This window comes from Phoca vitulina, unplaced genomic scaffold (genome assembly GCF_004348235.1).
Source record: "Phoca vitulina isolate PV1807 unplaced genomic scaffold, GSC_HSeal_1.0 scaffold15, whole genome shotgun sequence".
In the NCBI taxonomy this organism is placed as follows: Eukaryota; Metazoa; Chordata; class Mammalia; order Carnivora; family Phocidae; genus Phoca; species Phoca vitulina.
This window is the reverse complement of record NW_022589718.1, coordinates 4,726,851-4,747,680: the sequence shown is the minus strand read 5'-3', so window position 1 is coordinate 4,747,680 and position 20,830 is coordinate 4,726,851. Positions and strand designations below refer to the sequence as shown.

At 32.4% G+C, this 20,830-nt stretch overlaps 1 protein-coding gene across 1 annotated transcript in view; it reads right to left on the bottom strand.

Moving 5' to 3' along the window:
- Positions 1–1,101: 1,101 nt before the first annotated feature.
- Positions 1,102–20,830, bottom strand: part of ADAM18 (ADAM metallopeptidase domain 18) — a 199,404-nt gene continuing 179,675 nt past the window's right edge. The window contains exons 19-21 of the mRNA XM_032413217.1: positions 12,707–12,825; positions 9,454–9,467; positions 1,102–1,247 (exon numbers count right to left, since the gene is read on the bottom strand). Of these exons, the coding sequence (XP_032269108.1) occupies positions 1,102–1,247; positions 9,454–9,467; positions 12,707–12,825 (279 nt within the window). The remainder of the gene's footprint in view (positions 1,248–9,453; positions 9,468–12,706; positions 12,826–20,830) is intronic.

Sequence of the window (20,830 nt, the reverse complement as noted above, 5' to 3'; positions counted from 1 at the left end):
CACCCCTGAACAATATACATGTAAGGTGTGTACAGATAAAAATTTCTTCATAAAATAGACCAGTAATATAGCCTTCAACAAAAACATTACTTTGAAGTTAAAATCATCATTTGTGATGTTATATTTAAGGACTTATATGAGGGTTTCTTGTTTTCAATGAGTTAACTGGTCACCAGAAGAAAAGAATAACAAATGTAAGAATAGCATGTAGTTTTGATTTGTATTTCCCTGATACCGAGTGATGTTGAACAAGATGAGGTACACACACACACACACACACACACACACACACACACACACACACACAGAGGAATATTACTCAGCCATCAAAAATAATGAAATCTTGCCATTTGCAATGACATGGATGAGACTAGAGAGTATTATGCTAAAAGAAATAAGTCAGTTAGAGAAAGAAAAATACCATATGATTTCACTCATATGTGGAATTTAAGAAACAAAATAGATGAATTTTGGGGAAGGAAAGGAAAAATAAAATAAGACAAAAACAGAGAGGGAGACAAACCATAAGAGACTCTTAACTATAAGAAACAAACTGAGGGTTGCTGAAGGGGAGGTGGGTGGGGGATTGGGTAACCAGGTGAAGGGCATTAAGGTGGGCACTTGATGGAATGAGCACTGGGTGTTTTATGTAAATGATGAATCACTAAACTCTACCTCTGAAACTAATAATACACTATATGTTAATTAAATTGAATTTAAATAAAAATTGAAAAAATAGCATGTAGAAATTTATAAGAAACAGTATCTAATTTCAAAGAATTCTGAAGAGACTTTTTTCACAGTATTTGAAATTACTAGAGAGAAACATTTTGAGGGTCAAGGAATTAGTGAAAGTTTTAACACAACATCTAAACACTATAAATATTCATGAGGAAAACAAACAGCCAAAATTTTGACTTACTGCAATATGCTAGCAACAATCTATTGGAAAACAAAATTATAAAAATGCCATTTACACTAAGTTAAAAATAGTGCAAATACATAGGAATGAATATCACTAAGCGTTATAAAACTATGAATTTATTTCACTGGTCAATAAGCAGTACAATTTAAGATCATAAATTATTTGCATAGTCATATTTACCCTTCATATTCTGCATTCTCTCTGTTGCATGATTTTCTCATTTCATTTCGTTTCATGATCATAATAGTGAATATTATGATAAAGGGCAGAACAATGTAGAAACTCAGAATAAGCCAGTTGTTCTGCTGTGCATTGTAGTCTTCTTTAATAAAAATTATATCTAGAAATAAAACATAGAAATCAGTGGATATTTGCTTCACTAAATATTTAAATAAACTTATATTTCTTTCACTTTAATCTTTTTATATATAATATTTATATAAATAATTGAAATTTTAATATATTGCCAACTCTTACAGGGGAAAATAAAAGGATATTTAAGCTAATAACCCCTAACAACAATGGCACTTTTGTCACATTTCGTATTTGTCTTTTATGTATATTTGTTTAATTATAGTAACTGTATAAATGTTTTGAGTACTGCTTGCTATATTCAGCATATTTATGACATCAATGTTTTTTAAAAGTAACACATTAATAGGATTTAAGTTAAAAATTTAGAAAGGAATATTCTGTGAAAACCCCCTTCCCCCACACTTGCCAAGTCATAGTTTCTCTTCTTGAAGGAAATCATCTTTAAATGTCTCATGTTTTATGCATCTAAATAAAATTCATATCTATACCTATTCTTGTATCTATGAAAAAGAAAAAAAAAAAGATGTGGTATATTTGCAATGGAATATTATTCAGCCATAAAAAGAATGAAATCTTGCCATTTGCAATGATATGGATGGAACTAGAGACTACAATGCTAAATGAAATAAGACGGTCAGAGAAAGACAAACATCTTCTGTTATTTCTTATACTTAAAAATTAAAGCATTACATGATTCAGAAAAGTACACAATATATGAATATATTAACAATGAATTAGCAAAAACTCTTCAGATCTCAAAACAGATTCTGCCAGAATCCAAGAGAATCCTTAGGATATTTTTAATCATTTCTTTTCAAAGTTTACAAATATCTTGATTTCTTCTATTATGTTTATTTAGTGAATTTTTGCTGAAGTATCATGTAAACAGAAATGGATGTATGCCATAATTATACAGCTCTAAGAATTTTCTAAATTAAACACATTCATGTAACCAACACCAAATCCAGGAAGCATAATATTGCCAGTATGTCAGAACTCCCAACCTGATTTCTTCCAGTTGTTATCCTTCCCAAAGATAATTACTACTTTGGTCTCTAAGAGCATAAGTCAATTTTTTTTACAGATTTTAAACCTTAGAATTATATTGGATATATTTTTTTTCTGCTTTTTTTTCTCTTTATTACCTAATTTGGGAATTTACGCACATTGTTGTTTATAGTTGTAAAATGTTCATTCACACCACTGTATGCTATATCTTTGCATAGAAATAACAGCCATTAATGCATTCTATTCCCTATGGGTATTCAAGTAATTTGGAATTATGAGTATAATGAATAGTGTTGTTATGAATATTCTACTAAATGTCTTTTAGTCAACATATGTACACATACTTCCCAATAGATACATGCCCTTGGAGTAGTAATGCTTATTCATAGCATATACCTATTTTAAGCATTAGTAAATTTTCCAATGATTTTCCTAAATGGTTGTAACAATTATATTTCCATTAGCAGTGGATAGGAGTCTTGGATATATCATATATATGGTATTTCTTTTTTTAATTATATTCTTTATATACAATAAAATGCAAACATTTTAGCTGTACATATGGATAAGATTTGATAAATATATATTGATAAATATATACCCCACTTAGGCAAACATTTTAAAGATTGTTTTGTTTGACATCTGTGGCTTTTGTCCATTTAGTGTAAAAGTCTTACAATTTTTTATTTGGTAAGTAATTAAAATGGGTTTAACTAGTGCCTGAGATTTGACCAAAATATAGCATGAATAGCCTCACTTATCATTTAAATTTTGTTGTTTTAACATCTTGGAGGTATTTCTGACATATAATAATACACATATTTGAAATTTATGATTTGATAGGTTTTGTTATGTGTATACACCCATGAAATCATCACCTCAATCAAAATAATGAATATATCCCTTATCCACTAAAGTTTCCTCTTGCTCCTTTAAAATCTTATCATGCTACCACTCCCCCACATAGGCAGCCACTGATCTGCATTCCCTCACTATAAATTAATTTGCATGTACTACAATTTAATATAAAATTAGACAGTATTCTTTTTAATCTTGCCTTTCTTTTTCACATAGGGTAATGTTGAAATTCATCCACATTGATACATGTAACTATATAGCTCATTCCTTTTTATCGTTCAATAGTAATCTATTGTTTGGATATACAATACTTTATCAATCACCTGTTGATTTATATTGGGGTTATTTCCAGATTTTATCTACTATAAATAAAGTTGTTATAAACATTTATATACAAAGCTTTGTATTTGCATAAGCATTCTATTTCTTGGGTAAAAGGTGAAATGACTAGATTATATTGTAGGTGAATGCTTACCTTCTTAAGAAACTCTGAAGCTATGCAATTTTACATTACAACAGCAGTATATGGGACACTATCTTCACACCATAGTTAGCTTTTTAAATGTAACCAATTTTTGTAGAGATGTAATGGTATCTAATTTTTAATTTAATTTGCATTTTCCCATTTAAAATGACACTGGGCCTTTTTACATGTGCTTGTTTGTCATCTATATATCCTCCTTGATGAAGTTTCAATTCAAATATTTTGTCTGTTTTTTGTAGGGTTGTTTGCATTTTATTGTTTCAGGGATTCTTTATGTATCCTTAATATAAATGTTTGTATATTCTAAATACAAATACTTTATCAGTGCACCTGAAGATAGCCCCTCCAGCTGTGCACCTGTATGCCTCTTAGCCAAAGGTCCATCACTGCCTCCACTGAAGTATGCACACCTGGAGGCAGAGTGTGAAGCCATGAGAACAAACACACCTAGAGCCACTACAACTTCCCATGAGTCCATAAAGTCACTGGCCCTTGCTACCTACCCTTGGCCTGATCACATGTGTGTCTCCAACTGATCTCTGCCATTACATAGGCACTTGAGGCGGGGCCCTACAGTTAAATGTGTGCACATCACTTGGTCTAGCCACCAACACTGCTTAAACTTGCCCCTAACTATTGGTCCTAGAAGTGCCACTTAGGACCCAAACAACACTTGCGGCAACTATAGACCCCATAGGGTGCTCACAAGGACCATACAAGTGTTAATAAGGTAGACCCCAGTGGTCTGAGCCAAAAAGACATTATATCTCCCTGGACCCTGTGCCACTGTGTGCTGTTGCACTTAGTACTTTGCGTCACTAGACCCAGGATCACAGCATGATCAAGTGTGCTCCATTCACATGTGAAAGGCTTCCCTTTTTAAAATTATTCCATAAAGTCTGGAAGAGGTGACCACATCTTCAAATGTGTAGACACCTATGCAAGGCTACAGGGATCCTGAAGAATCAAGAAATGTCTCCATCAAAGGAATATAGTAAACCTCCAATAATTGTCCCAAAAGAAGTGGTGATCGAGTAATTGCTCAACAAAGACTTCAAAGTAGCTGCTCTACAGATACTCAGAGAGCTACAAGAGAATACAGATAAACAATTTAATGATACCAGAAATAAATATAAGAACAAAATGAGAAGCTCAACAAAGAGAAGGAAAACAAAAAAGAAAAAAAACTAGAAATGTCATAGCTGAAGTATATAATTACTAGAGTAAATAATTCAGTATAGAGAGCTTCAAGAGCAAACCTGAACAAGCTGAAAAGAGAAAGAGTGATCTAGAAGAAAGATCAGTTGAAATTATTTAATCAGAAGTGCAAAAAGAAAAAAAGAAGGAAGAATCAAGAAAGCCTGTGGAAGTTATGGAACAACATGAAAATACATAATGTACACATTGGATTCCTGGAAGAAGAAGAGGGGGAGAAAGGAATGGAAAGCTTATTTAAAGAAATAATGGCTGAGAAATTCCCAAACTTCGGGAAAGATTTGGACATCCAAGTTCATAAAACAAATAGGTCACCTCAAAATTTCAATCCAAAATGTTCTTCTCCAAGAAAATTAATAACAAAACTGTCTAAAACCAAAAAGAAAGAATTTTAAAGGCAAGAGAAAAAAATCTCTCTCGGATAAGAAAATCCCTATAAGGCTATCAGTGGGTTTCTCAGCAGATACCTCAGGCCAGGAGAGAATGGGATGACATATTGAAAATACTAAAAGTAAGAAACTGCCAACTAAGAATACTTTAACCAGCAAAGTTGTCCTTGTGAATTGAAGGTGTGATGAAGATTTTCCCTTAATAAACAAAAGCTGAGGAAATTTATCAACACTAAATCTGCCTTATAAGAAATGCTGAAAGGTTTTATTCAAGCTGAAACAAATGAATGCTAATTAGTAACATATAAACATAAGAAAATATACATTGGCAAAGATAAGTATGTAGTCAGATTCAAAATACCCTAATAATGTGCTAACTAGTTAACTCTAGAATAAAGGTTAAAGGACAGAAAGTATTAAAAATAGTTATAGTTCCACCAATTTTTAATGGATACACAATAAAAAATATAAATTTTGACATCAAAAACATAAAAGGGGGAATAAAAGAATATTGGTTTTGTATATGATCAAGATTGAACTGTTATCAGAATAATATATATTTTATTTGTTTTATAATGTTTTTACCTTATGTTTTATGTTTTATAGTGTAAATCTCATAAGAACCACGAAGAAAAAATCTACAATAGAAACAAAAAAGATAAAGAGAAGAAAATCATCAGTATATAAAGGAAGACATCAAAAAAGGAATAAAAGAAAAATGGAACTGTAAAACAGCCAGAAAACAATAAGATGACATTAGTAAGTCCTTATTTATCAATAATTATTCTTAGCGTTAATGGATAAGCCAATTTAAAGACACAGAGTGGGGCACTTGGGTGGTTTAGTCGGTTAAGTATCTGACTCTTGATTTCCATTCAGGTTATGATCTCAGGGTCGTGAGATCGAATCTCATGTCAGACTCTGCACTCAGTGGGGAGTCTGCTTGAGATTCTCTCCCTCTCCTTTCCCCCCTCCCTTTGCTCACATGCATTCTCTCTCTCAAATAAATAAATCTTTAAAAATAATAAATAAATAAAAGGCATAGAGTGGCTGAATGGATAAAAAATAAGACTCAACTATATGCTGCCTACAAAAGACTCACTTCAGCTTCAATGACATACATAGATTCAAAGTAAGGAGATGGCAAAATATATTCCATGCAAGTGGAAACTAAAAGAGAGCAGAAGTAGCTATACTGAAATCAGACAAAGTAGACTTTAAGCCAAAAACAGTAGCAAGAAACATAGAAAGTTATTATATAATGCTAAGGGATCAATTAATCAAGAAGATATGGCAATTATAAATATTTATGTATGCACCCAACATCAGAACACCTGAATATATTAAGCAAATTGTAACAGGTCTGAAGGGAGAAATAGAAAACAATATAATAATAGTAGAGGACCACAATATTCTTCTTTCAGAAATGAATAGATCCTTCAGATAATCAACAAGGAAACTGACCTGAATCATACTGTAGACTAAAGGGACCTAACAGACACATACAGAAACTTCTATCCAAAAGCAACAGAATACATATTCTCTTCTAGTGCACATATTCTTCAGGGTAGATCACATGATAGGTCACAAAACATGTCTTAGCAAGTTTAAGAAGAATAAAATCATCCTTATCGATTTGTCTTTTACTAAAATTTTTATTTAAATTACAGTTAGTTAACATACAGTGTAATATTTAATTTCGTTTGTATAATATAGTGATTCAACACTTCCATAATGCTCATCTCAGCAAGTACACTCCTTAATCCCCATCACCTATTTTACCCAACCCCCCACCAACCTCCCTTCTGGTGACCATCAGTTTGTTCTCCATAGTTAAGAGTCTGTTTCTTGGTTTGCCTCCTCTCTTCCCCCAACCCTTTGCCCATTTGTTTTGTTTCTTAAATTCCACATATGAGTGAAATCATATGGTATTTGTCTTTCTCTGACTGACTTATTTCACTTAGCATAATACTTTGTAGCTCCATCCATGTCATTGCAAATGTCAAGATTTCATTCTTTTTTATGGCTGAGTAATATTCCATTGTCTGTGTGTGTGTGTGTGTGTGTGTGTGTGTGTGTGTGTATATATATATACACACACACACACATATATATACCACATTTGTCTATAGATGGACACTTTGGTGGCTTCCATTATCTTGACTGTTGTAAATAATGTTGAAATAAACATAGGGGTGCATACTTCTTTTTAAATTATTGTTTTCATTTTCTTTGGGTAAATACCCAGTAGTGGAATTATTGGATCCTATGGTACTCCTATTTTTAAATTTTTGAGGAACTTCCATACTGTTTCCCACAGTGGCTGTACCAATTTACATTCCCACCAACAGTGCACAAAAGTTCCTTAATCATACCAAGTATCTTTTCCAATCACAATAGTATGAAACTAGAAATTAATAAAAGAAGGAAAGATGGAAATAAATTACCTAATTTTATACCTCATGGAGCTAGGAAAAAAAAAAAAACTAAGCTCAAAGTTAGAAGAAGGAAGGAAATAACCAACATCAAAGCAAAAGTAAATGAAATAGAGACTAGAAACACAACAGAAAAAAATCAATGAAGCTAAGACCTGATTTTTAAAAAATATTAAAAAAGACAAACTTTAACTATACTAACTCAAGAAAAGAGAAAGAAATCAAATAAAATCAGAGATGAAAGAGGAGACATTACAACAGATACCACAGAAATGCAAAGAATCATGAGACACTACTATGAATAATTTTAGCCAAACAAACTGGATAACCTAGATGAAATGGATAAATTCCTATAAACATATAATCTATCAAGAATGAAACATGAAAAATAGAAAATCTGAACAGACCAATAAGAGTATGGAGATGAATCAGTAATCAAAAACTCCCAAAACAGAAAATCCCCAAACCAGATTGTTTTTGGGGAATGTTAACAAATATTTAAAGAAAGATTAACAACAATCTTTCTCAAGCACTTTCAAAAATTGAAGAGAAGACACTCTCAAACTCATCTGCAAGAACAGCATTACCCTGATACCAAAATCAGATAAGGATACCACAAGAAAAGAAAATTACAGACAAATATGTTATAAATATAGACACAAAAATTCTTTTTTTTTACTTCTTTTTTTTTTTTTCAATTTTATATCCAGTATAGTTAACATGCAGTGTTATAGTTGGGTTAATATTTGTTAATATAATAGCTGTAGTAATAGAGATACTCTAAAATCTTAATGTCCTAATACAATTTAATTTCTGTTTCAGTCAAATTTCAATTAGGGTTTAACAAATGGCCTTCCATTTGGTTAGATGCAAAAATTCTTAACAAAATATTACCAAACCAAATTCAACAACACATCAAAAAGATAATTGATCATGAGAAAGTAGGATTTATCTGAGATGATTCAACATATATAAATCAATAAATGTGAAACACCACATAAATTGAATGAAAGATAAAAAGATACGAATCATATGATCATCTCGATAAATGCACAAAAAGCACTTAACAAAATATAACATCTTTTCCTGATAAAAACTCTTAACAAATTTTTATGATACCACATCATAATAAAGGCCATATACAAGTCCACAGCTAATATTTATACTCAATGGTAAAATTTTGAAAGATTTTCATCTGAGATGAAAAATAAGATAACTCTTGTTCAACATAGTATTGGAATTCCCATTTATAGTAATCAGGCAAGATAAAGATATAAATAGTACCCAAATCAGTAAGGAAGAAGAAAAATTATCTTTGCAGATAATATGATCCTATGTATAGAAAATACTAAAGACACTACGAAAAAAATTGTATCTACCCAACAAATTCAATGAAGTTGCAAGATACCAAATCAACATCCAGAAAACAGTTGTGCTTCTTACATGTATGATGAAACATCTGAAGGCAAAAAACAACAACAGCAACAAAAAAACAAAAAAACAATTCCATTCACAATAACATCAAAAAAATTAAAATATTTAGGAATAAATTTAACCAATGAGGTGAACTATCTGTACACTGAACTTAATGAAAGAAATTGAAGAAGAGACAAACAAATGGAAATGTGTCCCATGTTCATGGATTGAAAGAATTAAAATTGTTAAAATGTCCATACTACTCAAAGTCATCCATAGGTTCAATGAAATCCCTACCAAAGTTTCACAGAAATACAAAAAACAATTAAAGTTTGTTTGGAGTTGTAGAAGACCCTGAAGAGCAAAAGTGACCCAGAAAAAGAAGACCAAAAGCTGGAGGCATCACACTCTCTGATTTCAAACTATACTACAAAGCTATAGTAATCAAAACAGTATAGTACTGGCATAAAAATAGACATGTAGAACAATGGAGCAGAATTGAGAGCCCAGAAATAAACCCCTGCATATATGGTCAAGTAATATTTGACAAGAGACCCAAAAATACTCAATGGGGAAAGGATAGTCTTCTCAAAATGTCATTTAGGGGAAAACTGGATAACCACATGCAAATTAATTAAATAAATAATAAATAAATAAATTTTGCTACTCTGTGGTATCTGTTGTAATGTCTCCTCTTTCATTTCTGATTTTATTTGATTTCTTTCTCTTTTATTCAGTTAATATAGTTAAAGGTTTGTCTTTTTTAATATTTTTTAAAAATACATTGTAAAAAATGTATTTCTACATTTGTGGAAAACTTGAAGACTGTCCCTCAGGCCTAACCTCCAGGCTAACTAAATAGGCCTCTGCATAGGAAGACTGGGATTGTGTTTCAGGCTGCTCTTTGTGCAGTATCCTTATAGTGATAGTGGTCTGCCAAAAACTCTTTCTGATTGTTATAGCCCCATGGACTTCTGGAATGCTAACACTCTTGGCTACCAGGCTAGGAGATCAAGTGGTGTCTCCTGTGTGGATTGTGTATACCCACTCACTTTAGCAAGGCAGCTGGAGAGTGTATGGGGTGAAGGATGCTTACCAGTTGAGTTCTGGGTATTCCTATACCACTATCTTGGAAAGCCTGAGCAAGTGCTTTTAAATTGAATGTTTACTTGATAGATATTTAGTTAAATTATTATTATTGGATTTATATTTATTTAGTTATTCTATTTGTCTAATGTTCTTTTCCCTCTAGGCTTCATTTTATTAATTGGTGGAATTTTAATTCTTTTATTTTTTTCTAAAAATTTTGAATTGTTTTCCTAGTGTTTACTCTGGAATTACAATACAGGCATTCCTCAAAAGATATTGCAGGTTCAGTTCCATACCACCACAATAAAGCAAATATCACAATAAAGCAAGTTAATCTTCCAGTTTCCCAGTGTATATAAAAGTTATGTTTGCAGTATATTGTAGTCTATTAAGTGTGCATTATCATTACAAAAACATTGTAAATACCTTAATGTAAAAACATATTATTGCTGAAAAGTGTTAAGCATCATCTGAGCTTTCAGCGAGTCATAATATTTTTGCAGGTGGAGAGTTTTGCCTCAAAGTTGACGGCTGCTGACTGATCAGGGTGGTGGTTGCTGAAGGCTAGGATGGCTGTGGCATTTTGTTAAAATAAGACAACAATGAAATTTGTTGCATTGATTGACTCTTCCTTTCATGAATGATTCTTTGTAACATGTGATGTTGTTTGATAGCATTTTTACCTATAGTATACCTCCTTTAAAAATTGAAACCCTGCTTTATGAACCAAGTTTATGTAATATTCTAAATCCTTTGCTGTCATTTCAACAATCTTCGCAGTACCTTCACCAGGAGTAGATTCTATCTCAAGAAACCATTTTCTTTGCTCATCCATAAGAAGCAACTCCTCATCTGTTAGTTTTATGATGAGATTGCAGTGATTCAGTCACATCTTCAGGTACCACTTCTAATCTAATTTTCTTACCACGTCTGCAATTACTTCCTCCACCAGTCTTGAATCACTCAAAGTCATCCATAAGGGTTGGAATCAACTTGTTCTAAACTCCTGTTAATGTTGATATTTTGGCCTCTCCCCACGAATCACAAATGCTCTTAATTGCATTTAAAATGGTGAATCCTTTCCAGAAAATTTTCAATTTCCTTTGCCCAGATCTATCAGAGGAATCACTATCTATAGCTGCCATAGATTTATGAAGTGCATTTCCTAAGTAATAGGACTTGAAAGTTAAAATTACTCCTTCATCTATGGGCTTTAGAATTAATGTTTTGTTAGCAGGCATAAAAACAACATTAATTTTATTGTACATCTCCATCAGAGCTCTTAGGGGACCAGATGCATTGTCAAGGAGCAATGTTATTTTGAAAAACATCTATTTTTCTCAGCAGCAGGCTTCAACAGTGTGTTTAAAATATTCAGTAAACCGTGCTGTAAATGGATGTGCTGTCACCCAACTTTTCTGTTCCATTTATAGAGGACATACATGCAGAGTAGATTTAGCATAATTCTTAAGGTTTTTGGATTTTAAGAATGGTAAATGAGCATTGACTTCAACTCAGTCACCAACTGCATAAGCCCCTAACAGCAGAGACTCAGACTGCCCTTTGAAGCTTTGAAGCCAGGCATTGACTTTTCCTCTCTAGCTATGAGATTAATAGACAGCATTTTCTTTCAATAGAAGACTGTTTTGTCTACATTGAAAATAGATTGTTTAGTGTAGTCACATTCATTAGTTATCTTAGCTAGATTTTCTGGCTAACTTGCTGCAATTTCTACAGCAGCACTTGCTGCTTCACTTTGCACTTTTATATTATGGAGATGGCTTCTTTCCTTAAACATCATGAACCAACCTCTGCTACTTTCCAATTTTTCTTCTTCAGTTTCCTCACCTCTCTTGGCATTTGTAGAATTGAGAATTAGGGCCTTGTTCTGGATTGAGCTTTGGCTTAAAGGAATGTTCTGGCTGGTTTGATCTTCTATCCAGACTACTAAAACTTTTTCCATATCAGCAGTAAGGCTATTTTGCTTTTTTATTATTTGTATGTTTATGGATTAGCACTTTTAATTTTCTTCAAAAATTTGCATGCTTAACCTGGCTAACTGGTGCTAGAGGCCTAGCTTTGGCCTATCTTGGCTTTCAATATGTCTTCTTTACTAAGCTTAATCATCTGGGGCTTTTGATTTAAATTCAAAGACATGTGATTTTTCCTTCCCCTTGTGCACTTAGAGGCCATTGTAGGGTTATTAACTGGCCTAAGTTAAGTATTGTTGTGTATCAGGGAATATGGAGGCACAAGAAGAGAGAGAAGAGGGACAGTTTATTGGTGGAGCAGTCAAAGCACATATAATATTTATTCATTAAGTTCACATCTTATTTCTTGCTTTGACACTATTAAAACCTGAGGATGGTCTTCTAACTTATTTCACTAAGTTGATGAAAAGTAAGTATCTGAGAAAATCTCATTACAAATATTGTGTAACACTAATTAATTAAAGCCACTATTCAAGATAACTCTTTTAATTACTCAGGTGATCATGAAAGATTTGACTCAGCATTATAGTTCTTTAAGTATTTCATAAAGAACATCTATTTTTTAAAATTTTAATTTCTACTCACCAGATTTCTGAACATTTCCATCATCAATACTTCCCCCTGGTGAACCAATCTGGAATTCACAATATGGAGGCCTATAGCCAGGAAAGCAATGACAATTACCCAAATTATTACATATCTGAAACAAACAAACAAAAAAAGCCATATAATTACTATAAATTGTGTTAGTTTTTATATCTTATGTATATCTTCAAAAGAACAAAATCACTATTTTTCTAAGTTTATTAATACTGTATGAGAAATGTTAGAAAAAATAGTGAAAATTTTGACAACATAATGGTCAATGACAAAATCACTACTTATATGATAGTATATTTATGACCCCTATATATTGACTGTTTTTGATAAGTACTTTGCCTTTCCCCAATCATTTTTAATAAATAGGATTCAATAAATTATGAGTACAATAAATAAGAGTACAACATTGGATGAATTTAGAATTTCTAAAACTATCTCATTTAGTTATTTTTTAAACATTTGCTACCACCACTTCTGCATTTTCTATACCTACACTTTAATTTCTACACAAAATATTGTAATAAAATTACTATCAATTGACTTGGCCACTTTAATTTCTTAACTTAATCCCCTTTTCAAAATTTTACTTTGGTGACCAGTCATTTGTATTTCATTTTTAAGTGAACACATTTTCCAAAATAAAATAAAATAGTTGCAAAAAATATTAAAAATGAACAATAAAATAAAACTTTATAATAAACTTGCAATTCTAGAGGTTTACATCTATGGAATTTACATGTTATTGTGCTTTTACATTTAATAGTTTAGTATTAATTTTCATTTTAAAGTAAAACAAGTAAATAAAATTTTGTAAAATTCAAACAATTAAAATGCATAAAGCTAAGAGTTCTCACCCACTAATTAAGTTCCACTCTCCACCAGTAAAATGTTTCCTTGTTTCCTTCCTACTACTATGTCACTGTCTATTTCTCCCTTCAGTTTTGTTCACATTTCTTTTATATATTTAGATGTTTGGAATTCAGGTGCATATCTATTACAATTTTTATATTCTCTTGATGAATTGATTCTTTTATCATTATATAGTGACCTTCTTGTCTTTTTTGACAAGTTTTGCTAAAGTATGTTTTCTCTGATATAAGTATAGCCACACTACTGTCTTTTAGTTACCATTTGCATGGGAAATCTCTTTCCGTTCCTCCACATTAAGCCTATGTGTGTCCTTAAAAGTAAAGTAAATCATTGTAGGCAGCATATCATTTCATGTTGTATTTTAATAAAAATTCAATTAATTTATATTTAAAGTAATTATGGGTTAGTAAGGATTTACTATTACCTTTGTTTTCCCTATTTTCTGGTGGTTTCTTTGTTCTGTTTTTCCTCTCTTGCTGTTCTCCTTTGTGATTTGATTTTTTAAAAAAATACTTTTATGCTTTGATTACTTTCTCCTTCTCTTTAGTGAGTCACCAACTGCATAAGCCCCTAACTACAGGTTTTTTATTTGGGCTATCATGAGGCTTACGTAAAATATTTTGTAGATAGAACAGTCTATTTTAAGCTGATAACAACCCAACTTTGACCTTATACAAATATTCTACACTTTAATTTCTCCTTCCCCCACATTTTGTGTAATTGATGCCAAAATTTCCATCATTTTATATGGTGTATTCATTAACACATTTTTGTATCTAGTTACTTTTAATATTTTTCTTTTAAAGAATTGTTATTTATTTATTTATTTATTTATTTATTTATTTATTTATTTTTGAGAGGGAGAGAGAGAGAGCATGAGCAGGTAGGAGGCGCAGAGAGAGAGGGAGAAGCAGGATTGTAAGAACATGACCTGAGCCAAAGGCAGACACTAAACCAACTGAGCCACCCAGATGCCCTAATTTTAAAACTTGTGTCTCTTAACTTTTATAAAAGAGTTTAAAGTGATTTACATGTTAACAATGCAATATTAGAGTATTATGAATTTGAATATATTTTAATTTTTACAGTAGCTTTTATGCTTTTACATGTTTTCATGTTGTTAGTTTCTATTTTTAAACTTGAAGAGCTCCCTTTTGCATTTCAGAAGAGAGGATATATGAAGAAATAATTACTGAAAACTTCCCAAATTCAATGAATAACATGAATTCAAACATCTGAAAGCTCACAAACTTCAAGTAAGATGAACTTAAAATGGCTCACACTGGTGCATATTATAATCAAACTTTAAAAGCCAAAAGCAGAGAGAGAATTTAGAAAGCAGCAAGGGAAGTAACTTGTCACATACAAGAGATCCTAAGTAAGATTATAAGCAGCTTTCTCATGAGAAACTTTGGAAACCATCATTTGTTGCTTTTTCTCTAGTTCTTTAAGGTGTAGAGTTAGTTGGAGAATTTAGGATTCTTCTAATTTTTGAGTGAGTCTTGGATGGCTATGTATTTCCCCCTTAGGACTGCCTTTGCAGTATCCCATAGGTTTTGGACTGATGTGTTTTCATTCTCATAGGTTTCCATGAATTGTTTAAGTTCTTCTTTGATTTCCTGGTTGACCCAAACATTCTTGAGCAGAGTGGTCTTTAGCTTCCAAGTGTTCGAATTTCTGCCAAAGTTTTTCTTGTGATTGAGTTCCAGTTTTAAGGCATTATGGTCTGAGAATATGCAGGAATAATCTCAACCTTTTGGTGTCGGTTGAGTCCTGATTTGTGACCCAGTATGTGGTCTATTCTGGAGAAAGTTCCATGTGCGCTCAAGAAGAATGAGTATTCTGTTGCTTTAGAATGGAATGTTCTGCATATATCTATGAGGTCCATCTGGTCCAGTGTGTCATTCAAAGCTCTTGTTCTTTGTTGATTTTCTTTAGAAGAGAAATAATTAAGATTAGAGCAGAGATCAATGAATTAGAAACCAGAAACACGGTAGATCAGATCAACAAAACTAGAAGCTGGTTCTTGGAAAGAATTAATAAGATCAATAAACCACTGGCCAGACTTATCCAAAATAAAAGAGAAATGACCCAAATTAATAAAATGATGAATGAAATGGGAGAGATCATGACTAACACCAAGGAAATAGAAACAATTATTAGAAATTATTATCAACAACTATATGCCAATAAACTGAGCAATCTGGATGAAATGGAGGCCTTCCTGGAAACATATAAACTCCCAAGACTGAAGCAGGAAGAAATTGACAACCTGAATAGGCCAATAACCAGTAACATGATTGAAGCAGTGATCAAAAATCTCCCAAAAAACAAGAGTCCTGTGCCTGATGGATTCCCTGGGGAATTCTACCAAACATTCAAAGAAGAAATAATACCTATTCTCCTGAAGCTGTTTCAAAAAATAGAAACAGAAGGAATGCTTCCAGACTCATTCTATGAGACCAGCATTACCTTAATCCCTAAACCAGGCAAAGACCCCATCAAAAAGGAAAATTTCAGACCAATATCCCTGATGAATATGGATTCTAAAATCCTCAACAAAATCCTAGCTAACAGGATCCAACAATACATTAAAAGGATCATCCATCACGACCAAGTGGGATTTATCCCCAGGATGCAAGGGTGGTTCAACATTCACAAATCAATCAATGTGATAGAACACATTAATAAGAGGAGAGAGAAAAAACATATGGTCCTCTCAATTGATGCAGAAAAAGCATTTGACAAAATACAGCATCCTTCCCTGATTAAAACTCTTCAGAGTATAGGGATAGAGGGAACATTCCTCAAGTTCATAAAATCCATCTATGAAAAACCCACAGCAAATATCATCCTCAATGGGGAAAAGCTGAGAGCCCTTCCCTTAAGATCAGGAACACGTCAAGGATGCCCACTCTCAGCACTATTGTTCAACATAGTACTATAAGTCCTAGCAACAGCAATTAGACAACAAAAAGAAATACAATTATTCAAATTGGCAAAGAAGAAATCAAACTATCTCTCTTCGCAAATGACATGATACTTTACGTGGAAAACCCAAAAGATTCAACCCCCAAATTACTAGAACTCATCCAGCAATTCAGTAATGTGGCAGGATACAAAATCAATGCACAGAAATCAGTTGCTTTCTTGTACACTAGCAATGCAACTGTAGAAAGAGAAATTAGAGAAATGATTCCATTTACAATAGCACCAAAAACCATAAGATACCTCAGAATAAACCTAACCAAAGAGGTAAAGGATCTATACTCTAGGAACTACAGAACACTCATGAAAGAAATTGAAGAAGACACAAAAAGATGGAAAAACATTCCATGCTCAATGGATCGGAAGAATAAACATTATTAAAATGTCTATGCTACCCAGAACAATCTATACCTTCAATGCCATCCCGATCAAAATTCCAATGATGTTTTTCAAAGTGCTGCAACAAACAAGCCTAAAATTTGTATGGAGTCAGAAAAGACCCCAAATCACCAAGGAAATGTTGAAAAAGAAAAACAAAGCTGGGGACATCACGTTGCCAGATTTCAAGCTATATTACAAAGCTGTGATCACCAAGACAGCATGGTACTGGCACAAAAACAGACATATAGACCAATGGAACAAAATAGAGAACCCAGATATGGACCCTCAACTCTATGGTCAAATAATCTTTGACAAAGCAGGAAAAAACATGCAATGGAAAAAAGACAGTCTCTTCAATAAATGGTGCTGGGAAAATTGGACAGCCACATGCAGAAGAATGAAACTCGACCATTCTCTAACACCATACACAAAGATAAACTCAAAATGGATGAAAAACCTCAATGTGAGACAGGAATCCATTAAAATCCTAGAGGAGAACATAGGGAGTAAGCTCTTTGACATTGGCCACAGCAACTTCTTTCAAGATACATCTCCAAAGGCTATTGAAACAAAGGCAAAAATGAACTTTTGGGACTTCATCAAGATAAAAAGCTTCTGCACAGCAAAGGAAACAGTCAACAAAACAAAGAGGCAACCCACAGAATGGGAGAAGATATTTGCAAATGACACTACAGATAAAGGGCTGGTATCCAAGATCTATAAAGAACTTCTCAAACTCAACACCCAAAAAACAAATAGTCAAGTCAAAAAATGGGCAGAAGACATGAACAGACACTTCTCCAAAGAAGACATACAAATGGCTAACAGACATATGAAAAAATGTTCATCATCATTAGCCATCAGGGAAATTCAAATCAAAACCACATTGAGATACCACCTTAAACCAGTTAGAATGGCAAAAATTGACAGGGCAAGAAACAAATGTTGGAGAAGTTGTGGAGAAAAGGGATCCCTCCTACCCTGTTGGTGGGAATGCAAGTTGGTACAGCTACTTTGGAAAATAGTGTGGAAGTGTCTCAAAAAATTAAAAATAGAGGTGCCCTATGACCCAGCAATTGCACTCCTGGGTATTTACCCCAAAGACACAGATGTAGTGAAAATAAGGGCCATATGCACCCCAATGTTCATAGCAGCAATGTCCACAATAACCAAACTGGAAAAAGCTGAGATGTCCTCCAACAGATGAATGGATAAAGAAGATGTGGTCCATATATACAATGGAATATTACTCAGCCACCAGAAAGGATGAATACCCAACTTTTACATCAACTTGGATGGGACTGGAGGAGATTATGGTAGGTGAAAGAAGTCAAGCAGAGAAAGTCAATTAGCATATGGTTTCACTTATCTGTGGAACATAAGGAATAGCATGGAGGACATTAGGAGAAGGAAGGGAAAAATGAAGGGAGGGAAATCGGAGGGAGAGATGAATCATGAGAGACTATGGACTCTGAGAAACAAACTGAGGGTTTTAGAGGGGAGGGGGGTGGGGGATGGGTTAGCCCAGTGATGGGTATTAAGGAGGGCATATACTGCATGGAGCACTGGGTGTTATATGAAAACAATGAATCGTGGATCACCACATCAAAAACTAATGATGTATTGTATGGTGACTAACATAACATAATAAAATAAAATTAAAAAAAAAAAAGAAACTTTGGAAACCAGCAGGGGGATGGCTGATATATTCAAAGTGCTACTAGAAAAAAAGAAAAAAAAGAAAAAAGAAAGAAGAAAGAAAGAAAGAAAGAAGAAAGAAAGAAAGAAAGAAAGAAGAAACAAACAAAAACCACCTGTCAAACAAGAATCCTATATTTGGCAAAATGTTCTTTAAATGTAAGGGAGAAATTAAATAATTCCCAAATAAGGAAGAGTTAGGGAAATCATTATTACTATAGCAGCCCTGCAAGAAATGGTCAATGGAGTCTCGCAAGGTGATTTGGAAAGGGCAGTATATTATAATTATAAAGTTATTATAATTATATATAATATATAATTATAAAGTATATTATAATTATAAAGTTATATGAAAAAATAAAGATCTCAATAAAGGTAAATACATGTGTATTTTTCAAAGCTAAAATTATTGTAACAATTATAACTCTAATTTTTATTTTCTACTGGCTAAGAAACTAATAGTTTAAAAAAACAATTATTAGTCTAAAAGCTAGTATTACTGTAACCTTTCTAACTCCACTTTTTTTTCTTTCTTTGCAGCATTACTTTTTTTGAATTTTATTATGTTATGTTAATCACCATACATTACATCATTAGTTTTTGATGTAGTATTCTATGATTCATTGTTTGCGTATAATGTTTTTATGTAACTTAAGAGAGTAATATCTGATGTTAACTTGCAAGGACCATACCTCTGTATAATCTTCTTCTAGCAAGCAGTGAATTTTGTTCCTTGATAGAAATAAATGGATCATTTCTGTATGGTTACAAGCCATACTAAAGACAAAAATCACAATTTGAAGAAATAGAACAAGGTGAGGGTCAGATAGATAGGGTAGATATGTTGGAATTATCAGACTAGAGGTCTAAAAGAACCATGGTTAGTGTACTAGGGGAAAGTAGACGACATAAAAGAACAGATGGGTAAAGCAAGCAGAGAGCTAGAAACTTTAAAAAAAATATTTAAAATGCCAGAAATCAAAAGCGCTATAGAAGAAATGAATTCTTTTGATGGGCTCATGTGTATACAACCAAAGAAATAATCAGTGAACTTGAGGACATGTCATTAGAAAATTCCAAAACTGAAATCTAAAGAGCAAAAAATAATAAAAAAGACATAACAGAATATCCAAGAAGTGTAAGACAACTAAAAAAGATATAACATGCATGTCATGGGAATACCAGAAGGAGAAAAAAGAAAGGACAGAAAAATATTTGAAGCAAAATTTCCCAACATTAATGATAGACACAAAACCTCAAATCGAGGAACTTCAGAGAATACCAAGCAAGGTAAATATTTCAAAAATCCATGTAGAAATAATATATTCAAACTGTGGAAAATAAAAAATGAAGAGAAAATCTTGAAAAAACTAGAAAAAAACCCCCAAAACCTTATCTATAGAAGAGCAAGGGAGAGAATTACATTGGACTTCTCTTCAGAAATCATGAAAGCAAGAGGAAAATGGAATGAAATATTTAAAATGTTGAAGGAAAAACAAATACCCACCTTTAATGTGTATCCATTAAAATTATTATTCAAAAGAGAAGGAGAAATTAAACTATCTCAAACAAACAAACTTTCAGAAACCTTTTCACAAGTGTACCTGCTTTGCAAGAAATGCTTCAGAAAGTACTGATATAGATTAGACACTAAAAAAAAAAAAAAAAAAAAAAGAGTAAAAGAGAATGAATAAAAGAAGGTAAAATAATTTTTTAATTTTTCTTATTCTTAATTAATTTAAGAAATAACAACTTGATTAAAATAATGGCAACATTGTATTTGGTGATTAATATCTTATAGGTAAGAGAAATTAATTACAGAAATATAAGGCATGAGAGGGAGGTACTGGGAATACTCTGTTACAAAGTACTTATACCACCCATAAAAATTTCTAAGTATAGTTGATTTATTGAGAGAAAAGTAAAAATTGAATTCTATAAAATGCTAAATTCAAAACAGAAAAAAAAAAAACAGAAAAAGAATGGAAGACAAAATATAAATGAAAAACAAGGCCAACAAATAGAAAACTGTAACAGAGAAGGTACATATTAATCTAATTACATCAATAATTACTTTAAAAACCAATAGTCAAAATACACCATTATTAAAAGAGATTTTCAAGGTCAACACCCCGACATCTAATAGTAAAACTTACGAGTCTCAGAGA